Genomic DNA, 13,497 nt, shown 5'->3' with positions numbered 1-13,497 from the left:
TGAGATTGTGTCTATGGGTTTATGTGTGTTTCTTTCCCTTTGATTGTTCGTGGGCCTTTCCTTTTGTTAGTGAGTACCAGTTCAAGTTGACATCCTCACAACTTCGTCCTTCTTATCCCAATAGATGGTGTAGCTCACATTAATCTTGAATTTCATCTCCCACTTTTAATCTCTCTCTTCATACATGATTGTGCACCTCAACTAACCTAGCATAGAATTATGTAAAAACATGTTTAGTTTGAATTTTCATAACTGCATCCCAACACAATCCTCAAGCTTAGCCAATTGGTAATGTCCTGCTTTAGTTGGTAATGTCATGCTTCCTTCTTGTCTGATCTCAAAACGTAACGGATTTTCTATCTCATTGCCTATTTCAATCTCTGCTTTACTTTTTATAATATTTCTATTTCTCCTTCATAAATATTATATTTTAATTTTTTTATTTTCTTATAATCCAATAACTATTAACTGAGTAATAAACAAAATTGAACAAAATGAAATAATCAAAATACACCAAAAAAATAAGATTCTTTGTGAATTTTCTATTGTATTTCTTATTTTCTCTTATATATTATTTTTTGAGTTTTTTGTATTTATTTTTATTGTATTAGTAGTTTTTTATACATGTAAATATGTTAATAATTATTTTTAAGTGTAGTTATTTAATAGTAAAAAATAAAAAATAATTAAAATATAATATTTATAAAGGAAAAATAGCAATATAATAAAAAATACGGCAAAAAGTGGAACAGTAAGTGTGATAGAAGATTTGTTGTAATCTCAAACTTGTGCCACTATGACATTTCTAAGAAAGAGAAATAAAAAATTTCTAATTTTCAAGATATTTATAATTAATGATTGTAGCATGGAAACTACTATCTCTTAGCAGAATCTTGATGGGTGGGGAGTTTGAAGTTTGATTGTTTTCAAGTTTTAAATATTAATTAAACTTCTACTAATGCAAGTACACAGGTCGCACATGAGTAGCACTAGTGTGATTTGAATTCTTCTATTATTTAAACTATCACAATTAAAACAAGCAAATCTTCTCTACAAAGTAAAAATGACAACGAAAATGTGTCTAGGGTTATGAAATTTCTAACTACCCTTGCGAGTGAAAATTATTGGTTAAATGAAGTTGATTATCTCGGTAAATTATAGTTTAATTTCCTAATATACGTGATGCTCGCTTTTGCCGATATACCAACTTTATCTATAACTATTTTTCACCTACGTTTCATGAAGAAACAATGTATAAGTTCATTGTAATCTATGAAATTACTTATTAAAGTCACAAAGGTGTTTTATTACTTTCATGAGATACTCCTTAAATTTAACGCTTCCATGAGCTAATGTTAAATCACAACTTCCATTGATGAAACAACACCTTTAGATAATAATAATTAATGGTACTAAGTTAATTATGACTGTAATAACAGAAGTACTAATTAACTTGCACAAGATAATAACTCAAACAACCATAAAAACCTCACTTCACAATCATAGAAGATGCATCCACACCCTAAGTGTAAAAACTATTAAAACTTGAAAGCAAATATCAAACTTGTATTATAATTAAAGACAAGAATCAAATATAAGAAGCAAAGAGTTGAAAAGATTAAACCCCATGTCACTTGTGAGCATCAACCTCCACCTTCAATTCTCAATCTTCATCTATATCTAACTAGTATAAGAATGGATGAAAGTTATACTACTCCTATATGAACTAAAAAAATTCTAGTGAAAGAATACATTTTGGTGTATTTTCTCTAGATTACATTTTTGTATAGTCATGAAAATAGCTTACAAGAAGTCTATTTGTAAAAGATTTTGCTCCAAATAATCATGTTTCAAGTTGTGCAAATTGTATTATGAGATTCCCAAATGTTAATTCTCCAAGTTTCCAAGATGTTTCTCGCACTTTCCAGTTGAAATCTGTTCAAACAATTGGTTAAAAAGTAGTATGAAAGAGCTGCAAGTTGCAGTGCAACTAGTTCCAGTTGTAAAGCAATTGAAATATGAATATGCGTGTGGAGGCCTCATTTTGTCCTCTCATGCAAGTTTGCAATTTTCTGATGAATCTTGGAAATTGGCTTGTTTTTTCACCAACTTGAACAACAAATTTCTCAATGATAAAAGTTGAACTTATTATTGTACAAAACATGAAACTTGTAGATAATTAAGTTAGATTTCCAATGCATCAAGATTCATGCTATTTGAAACTCTGGAGACTAAAAATAACTAAAATGCCTTTGATTGGTCAAAACCCTACTCCAGATTGTACCAACAAAAATGCATGACAGTATTTTGAAATATGTGAACCTCAAAATATGTGAATTGAATTTTTATGTCTCATATGAAGTATAACCATGGATCTTAACATTACAATGGTTCAAGAATAATCTCAATCCTATACTTATAGCTCAATTTATATTTAGAATATCAAAGTGTGTCAGGTCTGCCAAAATTTTTCTTCTTTGTACTTGATTACATTTCATTATTTGAATATTTTGCACTTCATGCTCACTTTAAATTACTTTAAATCATCAATAATCATCCAAATATCTTCTCATTTCATTTTAATTGATGATTGAATCATTAAAACTTGCAAAAAAAAATATATGAAGTTTTTACCATTTAAATCCATAGAAATGTAATTTTCTCACTTTAACTACAAAATGCAAAATTCACTAGAAACCCTAGTTATTTAACTCTTAAAATAACTAAAACATACCAAAATCATGCGAAATAGACACTTATCAAATATCATGCTGTTTTGTTTTTCTAGATCATAATCTCATTTCTGACCAAGTAAATAGTATAAGCCCTTTTCTAACAAGCCTTGCAATCGAATGGAAGAGCTAAATTTCTGGACAACAAATTGCTTTGCAGTGCTTCCCTGCAGATCAATTTCATCCTTTGCCATTGTGTACTTTTCTTGTGTGTATGGAGTTGAGCCACATTTCTCTTTCTCCTTGGTTTGCTCTTTAGTCCTTTCCCGTAAGTGTTTCATGCTAAAATAGACTATAAATGCAATTAGTTTTACAATGTTAGGGGAGCGATACAAAGAAAGAAAGGAAATTTGAAAATCTCAGGAGGTGCAAATGCAAGATAAAATTAAAAGTTATAAAACTTTTCCTGCATACACAATTACAATTTTTCAAAGTTGAACAATTGCCCACCCTTACACATACCTGCCTGTAGGTTATGATCAAGCTACACCTTTTATCCGCGAGAGTAAGGTTTATGAATAAAGTTTGATACATTGGGACTACAAATACGGGACCTTACATTAAGTATATATTAACTTCACAAAGTCACAGAAAAATCTTCTTCAAAGACAGAGGGAATATATCACATTTACAAAAAACATCCAGAAGTAGTAATTGTTCATGCTTCATGATTGAATAGAATCACACAAATTTCCATAATTAGTAGCTCGAAAGCAAACTTGACAATGGCCAACACTTACCAATTGCCATGGCCCCATCGGATGGATTTCTTTTCTTTTTCCTTTTATTTATGAAAATTTAACATCTTATGTAAACATGCTTGTATTGTATAAAAAAGATGTTTATATTGTCTACATGAGATTGTATCGATGGATTTTTCATAAGCAACCTTTAAATTCAAAATATTCACTTGATAAGTCAATAATATTCAGAAAAGTTATGTTTTTAAATAACAAAATTAAAAACTAACTAATACTTTTTGATGCCTTCAGAACTATGACTTTAATTTTTGAATATCGAAAGAGTGAGAGCATGATATTCCCAGTGAGATTGAAGGAGTGTACATGTTTCAACACAAGAGTTAATCAAGTTTAAATTTACTTGAAGGCTTTTCTTCAACTTCAAGTGATGATCGTGCTGAATTGTTCCACAATTTAGTTGTGCTACCAATGAACGTTGTTCCATGCGGATGATGGGAACACCAGATTTGAGTTCTATTGTGACAAAGTTTAATAAGTCACAAACCAAATTACCCGTGAGATGTACAAAAAAAAAAAAAGCATCCTATCCCAAAATTAATTTTTAGTAAAGCACTAATAACGCAGGGTACTTCTAAGATGTATGTTCAAGCAAGAGTTTTTCTAGCTTTATCCAGTTTCAAAGTCCAATTTGTAAAATTCATTTTGGGAAAATGAAATGCAAAAAGGACTTGTCTCTTGGAGGAGCAAATTTTAATCCTTTTTTTTAGAAAGAAGTTTGGTTGAACTCGATTCCGATCATTGCGATGGGCCAGAACATGTCCCCAAACCATATATCGTTGATAGGAATTCTTATATATCACCCACTAATATAGCTCCCAAATCGATAATGAAATTTTAACAGAGAATATTTTGTAACAAAGTAATTCGTCCTCACCAATTGAGCATAAATTTTCGTCTGAATTCATAGTTCAAATGAATTTGTTCTATGTTGCATGTTGGGAGCACAAAAAGTAAAACCTCTGAGTTTTTGGATGCTGGACGCGCCCAAATATGACACTATCTTGTTGTGCAGTTCAGATGGTGTGGGCTGTGATTTATAAATGCAGACCAACTTTGTACTCTATAGATGGACAAGGAAAACAAAAATTTTTTCGTTGACAAGCCCAACATGATCAGTCTTATACAATTTACAACCTCATTTCTTGAAAATGAGCTTGAATTTGTAATTAAGGATCATTTTATTTTTGGTCATATGGTAGTATTATTAGGTCAACGTCTGTTAGACCTAATTATTAAGCCCAAAAAAAAAAGTTGAAGAAATCTTGATCCAGTAACTAAAGTTAAAACACTTTAACTTTGGAAAAAAAAAAAAAAACTAAAGTTAAAACACTTTAAAAATTAGAAGTTTTAGATTAACTTTGGAAATTATAGTACTTTTATAAATGATGCTCTAAATTTCCTTAGACTTTAGTAATTGTGGGTATGAGATAGAATGAGCAACAAAATTTCCTCATACCAAAATAAATAATAAAAATAAAAACAAAAATCACGTGACAAGTACGTGTTCTGTGATTAAGATTTAAGGGTTTTAGGCTTTTAGCCCATTCTTTTTTAAGTTTTCCCTCATCTCTCTTCTCCCCTCCTAAAACCCTCTCCTTCTCCCCAAAACCCTCTGCTTCTCCTCTATTGAACTGAAGGATTTCTGATTTCCATCGTCATCCTCTCAAACTCTCCCAAAAATCATCAAGAGCGATGATCAAATCGAAATTCCCAGCAAAACCCATTTCAAATTTCATATTTTTGGCCACATCCACCAATGAAAATTCAGCCAAAACCCCAAAATTCCTTGTCCAAATCTCCCATTTCTCAACATATTCGCCAAATATTAGTTCCAACACGCCGTCCTACCAGTCCCGGCGGCAAGGAGACGAGAGCCGTAACGTGAGGGTATCAGTGTGGTGGGATTTTGAGAACTGTAACGTCCCCGCCGGGACTAATGTTTTTAAAGTTGCTCCGGCCATCACTGCTGCCATCAGGGCTAATGGGATCAAGGGTCCTATTCAGATCACAGCTTTTGGGGACGTAATGCAGCTTTCGAGGGTTAATCAGGAGGCCTTTTCGTCTACTGGGATGAATCTTACTCATATTCCTCGTGGTGAACCTTTTAATCCTCTGTTATCTCCTGATTCTTTTATGTATTTGGTTTTGAAGAATGTGAATGACGAAGAAGGGAAGGGGGAATGAGGTAGATCAGAATTTAGCCCTCGTCCTAACTCAACAAAGAACTTACAAGGAAAAAGGTGGAAGTATACTTTTTAGGAGGAAATAGAAAGGGGAAGAATTTTTTATTTTTTTTAAGATTTGCTAATATCCTTACAATACTGTGGTTTTTTGGTTGTTGTGGGCTTTTCTTTTGTTAGTTGTGGATGTTCTGATGATAGTCGGTGTGTAAAGGAAATTCTACTTGTAGGCGAGCACTTTCAGGGGTTGTTGCTTTCTTTTTGTTTTATGTTTCGTTAATGATATAACTGCTGCATTGGGCCTTGTCTTGATTGAAACGATGCCTTTTTGTCCTTTTTTTGGATTTTGGGATGTTTGAAAAGGGTGGCCTTAACAAAATTTCATATTAATTAGTAACAATCAGCTATAAAATCAGTAAAAGTCTTTGGTTTATTCTATCTTTAAGTAATAATTGATGATTATGACTTTTCACTAAGTGGTGTGTGGCAATAAAATGCAATTTTAGTGTGAAATGTCATAGTTTCTCAATGAACTAGAATGTTTGTACTGAATACGAATATGCTGGGACTTTTAGGATTATGCAGAATCCTACTAATTTGTGAAAGTATCTTGTTAAGAGTTCGACATTCCTTAGATAGCTTAGCAGGAGGGAGGACAGTGTTGTAACATTTTACTGCATTTAGTTCCATTTTTTGAACTTCTGTTAATGGATGGTTCCATGAGAATGTGAGTATACTTTGTAAAATGTCACACCTGGGAATATTGCATGATGAATAGTTGTGGTCTAAAAAGCTACTTGGAACTTATTGTGGAATTAAGCTGTTTTATCCATCAATGAAATTTTTGAGGAATAATGGGGTAATCAGATATGGTTGCTTCATTTGGCGCTTACAGTGCTTGAGCTTCTTATCTTGGTCTTTTACCTTTCTAGTCTTATCAATGCCTTTCAGAGTGTATATAGTGATTGATCTGGTAATGCAACAATAATTGTCTCCTTTGCTGCTTTTCACACTTATTATTAGGCTAAACATGTCATAGATGCTTTAACCAGTCTGCTTGACACTTTTATGTTCTGCTCTTATTTGTACTGTTGCTCGCGTTATACTTATTTAGAGAACTGGTTTGATTTCTGATATTCACATCTTATGGTTCAATGAATAATTTATAAATCTCTTACGGTCTGTAATCTTCTCTATTGCTATAATCTGTTTTACCAGTTAATTTTCTATTGTCATTGTAGGTGGGAAGAACAGTGCAGATAGGTCTCTTCTTGTTGACCTCATGTACTGGGTTTCCCAAAACCCTCCACCAGCACATCTTTTTCTAATATCTGGTGATAGAGATTTTGCTGGCATTTTGCACCGTCTAAGAATGAACAATTACAACATATTACTTGCTAGTAGTCATGGTGCTCCTAGCGTACTCTGCAGTGCTGCAAGCATCATGTGGCATTGGAATTCTTTGCTTAAAGGAGAAGACGTTTCTGGAAAGCATTTTAATCAGCCTCCAGATGGTCCATATGGTTCTTGGTACGGCCACTATAAGGCACCTCTTGAAGACCCCTTTGCAGTTACAGAGCATACAGCTTTCCCCCAGCCTCCAGCTTCAGAGCAATCAGCTTGTCCCCCAGCTGAGGTCTTACCTGATTCCAATTCCGAAAATAGAACTCAACCAATACCAAAGGCAGTTATAAAGCAAATACGAAGCATTTTACATCAAAATCCAAAAGGAATTTCCATTACAGAACTTCGTGCTGAATTGTCAAAAAGTAGTATAACTGTAGACAAAGACTTTTATGGGTACAGGAAGTTCTCCCGTTTTCTTTTGGCGCTGCCACATATTTTGAGGCTTCAACCAAGAAATGACGGCCAGTTTTTTGTATTTGGTATTGCACCTAAAGTTTCTGAGCAAGCAGACCTCAGTCCGAGTCCAAGCATAACCACAAGGCCTATACATAAAGGAGAAGTCGATTCCGTTGCTGCTGGCAAACTAAGTGCTGGAAAAGGACCTTGTAATGACCAGTTGGTTGGGAAGCAATCAATACCTGCATCTTCTGAAGCTCCGATGAAAAATGGTGGACAACAGCAAGAACCGTTGACTGAATTTCAGAAGCCAATAAGAACCCTTCCTGTGCCTCCATTGAATGAGCCAGAATTGAAGAGTGCCTCAGTAACACTGGAAGATGCAACAACTGAAGTTCAGGAGCAGCCGAGAGAAGTACAAGAATCATCAGCACTTGTTCAGGCTGCGGATAATACTAAATCAACTGAGAGTCAGTTGCACCTAGTAGTACATAGGCCCGAATCTGAACTGAAGAACAAACTGGGGTTCTTCAGAAGGATATGCAGGATATGGTATGGGCCCAGTTATGACGGTCCAGATGAAAAGCTTTCAAGTACTAGTGACGGGATTTTGGATGAGAAGAAGAAAGCCAAGGGAGAGCATGTGCAATCAAGAGTTGAGTCTGTTGAATCTGTCTGTCCAGATTCGTTGGCAACTACCAGAATTGAAACGATTCCTGATGACAATATCTCTAGTAGGTCTCCCCCCACTAATGACAGATCCAGGAAAAGCTCTGGCTTTTTCGGCCAACTTCTGAGCATGCTTAGAATCTGGGAGAATTCAGAGCAGCCTGATGATTCAGGTGGAGAATCAAGTGAAAAGATGAACGATACCAAGCTTGCTTGTAATAAGAATGGAATATTTGTGAAGGAAAGTTTTTGGGATGACTTGAAAACATTTTTAGGCACTGTCAATGCTTCAGCTATCGTCCTGCAGTCAAAGACCAGGTAAACCTTCTGTCATGCTATCTGTCATATCTTTTCTCGTTTGTGCTTACTGAACTATTTTGGTTTTCTACTAGCCACTGTACCTATAATTCTATTAACTGGTTCGAGCAAGTTACAGCTTATTTAAAAATAATATCTGGAATAAACAAGTTGTAAAAAGAAACTCTTCCTTGAGATTTCATGCATACTCAAGTTATCTACTGCCTCAATTGTCAAATTTGAATTAGTTTCATCTTTATTGATGGGGATTTTTAATAATCACTTTCATGACTATTGTTTCTTTCAAACAAATTGAAAGTACCTTTTCTGACCTTGGTTGGTCTGATTCCTTTTACTTTGTCTGATAATCGTAACTGCATATTTACAACATAGGCTTTGTGATCAGCTGTACTTGCTCTTAATGCCATTTTTTCGTTCATCAGTACATTGCTGGTGCTTTCTACTGCCTTCTTTTCCCCTCCCAACCCTAAGTAACCATAGAGCAGCTCGACATGATGAAGTTTGAATTACTAGACAGTTTTGTGAGACCCTATAGGTTTCTTTTTAACGTGAAAGTTGGTGAGCGCGCACATACCTCACAACCATAAAGAGAGAGAAGAAGTATTTTTAGTTGGACTTTTTATGTTTTGAGCCCTGTTTGGTTCTGTCGTCATTGATTTGGAAAGTCTGACATTTATACTGTCATTCAGGTGGCCAAAAAGGTACCAATTTTTTAAGTATATTGTGTTATTTCAGAAATACCTGTGTATGTTAATGTAGTGTTCTCAATTACATCAGAAGAAAATTGCCAAATCTGTGGAAAGTATGTTTTCTGCATGCTGAAGGTTGTTATTTTTGAGACCAACAATTGGAACATATAACTGTGGTCAAGGGTTTCCTGCTAATCTTTCTTCACACAATTGAAGTTATTGGTAAAAGTACTTTTTTTAAAAATTTTTCTAGGAACTTGTCACATGCAGCAACGAAGTTCAGCAAATGAATTGAGCAATTTTTTTTGGTTTTTGTGCACATTTAGTTGTCATATATCTTTTCACTGTTTGAATGCCTTTGTTACATGAACCTTAAACCTTGTTACATGATATATGATGCTTCATATTTTCTATTATAAATTAACAACACCTTTGAGGTATAATCTTGTTCAAATTATAACTTGTCCTTGTCACTTGCTTTTTTGAAGTCTCGTATTACTGTAGTTTGACATACAGTAAACAAAGGACATAGTAGGAAATTAGAATGCAAAAATTATAGAAATCTTGGTGAACAAGATTCAAACCCTGGAAAATTCAGAAAAATGATGATTGCATCTTTGCCTTTTCAAATACTGCTCGTTTATTTGACAGGTTCAACTTGAACTGTAGTTGTATGTGGATCTCTTCCTTCTTATGGTTTTATGATAAAAAGGTTACAAAGTTACAAGGATTTAATTGGCTACTATCATTTTGTATCAGGGTGCAGATGGGGCAAAACCTGCAAAGAGAAGGACCTTCACTTCTTAAATCCCTTAATGAATCTGATCTTCTTCACCTTGTGGACCTATTGATTTCAGATAAGAAGTGGATAGAAGAATCTCCCTGCCAAAATTATCCTTTCAAACTCATCAACTCTGATGAGAAAGATTTATCAAGTCAATCTACTAATGTTTCTCGTCAGTCCAATGGGTTGAGTTCTATCTTTTCAGACACACAGCCATCTTCCTTGTCACAGAGACCGCGAGAAATTGATAGACAGAAAAGACACCAAAATCCTCCACACACTGGAGTGTCTCAGCCTGACATTGAGGGAATGCTTTCTGGAAAGTCCAGGACTGAGATACTTGCAGACTGTGAGAAGCTTCTTGATGAAATTGTAAAGAAATACCCAGAGGGATTTAACATTGGATCCTTTAGGAAAGTGTTTTTTGAGAGATACAGCTATCCTCTGGATGTACAGAAGCTAGGTTACAAAAAATTAGCAACTCTTCTCCAAATAATGCCTGGGGTGAGGATAGAGTCCACTTATATTCTTCCCACTACTGAAGTCCTGAAGAGTCTTAGCCCAGACAACATGGATCCATTTGTTCAGAGAAGCAATTTTGGCAGTAGAGAAGGTCATTCTGAGACCGAATTATCTGATTCGTCAGGGAAGGAGGATGATACTGATTCTTCATGGGATGAACTTGGTCCAGTTGCTAACTTGGGCTCCAAGAGGAATGAAAGTGGGCCAGCATTGAGTAGGAAAGTAAAAGATGAAACTGTTGAAAAGATTCGTCATGATTATGAAAGCTTGTCTGATGATGACTTCTCTGATTCTGAAGAAGAGCCTTTGTCGTCCACGAAATCAGAAAGCCAAAAGAAGCAAAGAGTCAACGAGGAAGATAGTTCGTTACTGCAGATTCTGGATTCATGGTACAGTAGTAAGGAGGAAAACACTAAGAGGGGTATATTAGAGTATCCTGAGGCTGGGGCTGATTCTTCCGGAAATAGTTCTTGGGTTTCAACTAAAGCTGCATCCACTGCCAAGAATGAACCTTCTGTGGTGAAAAATGCTAAGAAGCAGAGATCACTGAAGGCTTACTCGTTCGTTCAAGACCAAGCCGTGGAAAATAAAGACAAGTTGGTTGATGGTATTTTAGGGAGCTTGAAGAAGTCAGGTGAGAAGTCCGCAGAGACAAGGATATAGAGAGAGATTAAAGGTTCTTGAGGTAATAGCTTAGGAAAATATTTTGTGGGGAAATCTGAGTCCTGGTTTCTCTGGCTAACATCATGTTGATGGCTTCTAGTTCTGCTCAGAGTAGCAATGAAGTAATTAGGTCACGAGAGAAACTAATATCATCATTATTTTCAGCCTTCAATTCATGGAGGATATTTATGATTTACTTCTAGTACTAGTATAAGATTACAATCATTATTATGCTCTAATCAGCTCATGCTTGTTAATGTTGATTCTTCTGTGTGGTAACTCAGATCAAACTCATGGTCAACTTGACTCATAATTGAACAGCACACGGGAACTCTTCTCAGGTATGTTATTTAATGAGTAGGTTCAAGGAAAATGGAGTCTCTCATCATCAGGCTGTTTTCGTGCTAAAACACGACAAAACTTTGAAGGTTGGTTAAGAGAGTCAATAAAATAAGAAGCTAAATGACAACAAATCTGGCTTTCTTTGTAAAGATACATGCCATAATGATTAATGAGGATTGCATGCATTGTCAAGAACGCGCTTATGTAACCGACCCTATTCTCTATGGATTTGGAGCTAGAAAAATCATCAGTCCAATTGCTCTAAAGAATGTACGATATTGTTGTTAATGTTTTATAACTCATCCCAAACAGTTTGTAATACTTTGCAATAGGAATGTGTATACCATATACTACTTACATTGAACGGTGCGTGCCGTTGTACGAATTTACGCCATGGAGTTCAAAATGGACACATCCCCCTTGACTGCATGCACGCCCCGCTACTGGGTTGAGAAAACCCCAAAAAAATAAAGGTACCGAGGGACCATAATTAGGGTGTAGACTTAGGTTTGTTTGATAATTCAATTCGATATTTAAACTTAATGAATTCAGATCTTAATGTATTCAGACGCGTTTGATAACCAAAAATTAAATATCTGAATTAATTTAAGTGATAAGCTATTCACTTATCACTGAATGTGATATGCATTCAAATGTATTAGATTTGATACTTAACAATTCGATAACTTAATGAATTCAGAATTCAGTTTTATCAAATGCACTCTTAATCTAGTTTTAAATCATGGTGAATCTTCATAACTTCCCTAAAAAAAATCTTCATGTCACTTAAAAAAATGGTAATTATCTAACTCTTGGAGTTTAAGACCTTTCAAATCTTGGTTTAGAGGTTGAAATTTCAAAAATTAGATGTTCGGATTTTAGCCTCTCTATCCTCTCCTCGCTTTTTAAATTTCACCTCTTCCTTATTAGGAAAATAACGAAAAAAAAGAGACCTTTCAAATTTTAGAGCATGTAGTTTCAACATTCAAAGGCAAGTATGGCATACTCTAATTATTCCAATCTTATCTTATGAAATGCATGAAAGATACAAAAATGTAATTCAACTTTTCAAAATAAAGAAGAGGAAGATATATCGATAAAAAAATATATATATATATGGATTGTGTAAGATTTTCAATCAAAGATCTTGATATTCCAAACTTTTCAGAAAAGTTGTGCAAAGCATAGTTTAGTTCTTGAACAATATCCAATTGGAAATAGTGAGTGGATGTGGACTTATATGAAACCAAAATATATGGAATTGGAGTATAATTATAACATTAAGCTCCAAGATTTGTAATCTAAATGAAAAACCAAAGCAATAACAAAAAGGACTACAAATAGGGTTAACGAACAAAAAGAAAAACCAAATTACACTTTGGATTCATACTTCTTCATAACTAGTTGTATGCATTGAATATGAAAGCAATACCACTGATTCTGTTGATCCTTGACACATATTGCTGTATCAATAGGATGCTTCTGTCCAGGAGGTCAGCATTCAACTCACGATTTTGGCATATTTTCAGCCTAAAAAGACAATAAACCGAAAGCATGACCATCAGAAGAAGACAATACTATTGAGGATAAGTTTTTCTGCTTTTGAAAACTGATAGAAAAAGAGAGAAAGTTGAAGAGAGTAGACAACAGCAAATAACAAATCCATGCAATACAATCTGTAAAGATACTTGTAACATGCCTTCCACTAGTGCCATGATATTTATAATTGATTTATTACTAATACAGGCTTTATAGCGCGTCGGCACAAATTATTTTTTTAGTTAATAAGAACGGATTACTACTTTATAAAATGTCGGTGTATTGAAACCCTAACACCACTGATATTGTGTAGTGCTTTTGTGGCTTAACCTTGCATTATTCAATCCCCAAATTAACCCTTCATTCTTCCCGACAAGAAAAGAAAATGAAATGACATTAGGACTATAAAATAAGAAAATTTTTCGAGTCAACTACAAAATTTAGTGGTTTTGAGAAAGAAAATGAAAAAAAAGGCATTAGAGTATATATGCCAAA

General features: G+C 34.4%; 1 protein-coding gene across 1 annotated transcript; it reads left to right on the top strand.

The window, feature by feature from the left end:
• The first annotated feature begins 5,110 nt into the window (after positions 1–5,110).
• On the top strand, positions 5,111–11,323 carry LOC113777542. The gene is made up of 3 exons (XM_027322660.1): positions 5,111–5,588; positions 6,915–8,463; positions 9,912–11,323. Exons 1-3 carry the CDS (start codon positions 5,186–5,188, stop codon positions 11,119–11,121), a joined length of 3,162 nt encoding a protein of 1,053 aa, XP_027178461.1. The 5' UTR covers positions 5,111–5,185; the 3' UTR covers positions 11,122–11,323.
• The last annotated feature ends 2,174 nt before the right edge of the window (positions 11,324–13,497 follow it).

The sequence above is a fragment of the Coffea eugenioides genome, chromosome 7 (genome assembly GCF_003713205.1).
Source record: "Coffea eugenioides isolate CCC68of chromosome 7, Ceug_1.0, whole genome shotgun sequence".
NCBI classification, from domain to species: Eukaryota; Viridiplantae; Streptophyta; class Magnoliopsida; order Gentianales; family Rubiaceae; genus Coffea; species Coffea eugenioides.
This window is presented reverse-complemented; position numbering and strand designations above follow the sequence as displayed.

Excerpts from the sequence above, each read along its gene's own strand:
- LOC113777542 (XM_027322660.1), top strand. The coding sequence starts at position 5,186 with ATGATCAAATCGAAATTCCCAGCAAAACCCATTTCAAATTTCATATTT. Across the intron at positions 5,589-6,914 it reads TCTTACTCATATTCCTCGTG|GTGGGAAGAACAGTGCAGAT; the intron begins GTGAACCTTTTA and ends TTGTCATTGTAG. Across the intron at positions 8,464-9,911 it reads GTCCTGCAGTCAAAGACCAG|GGTGCAGATGGGGCAAAACC; the intron begins GTAAACCTTCTG and ends ATTTTGTATCAG.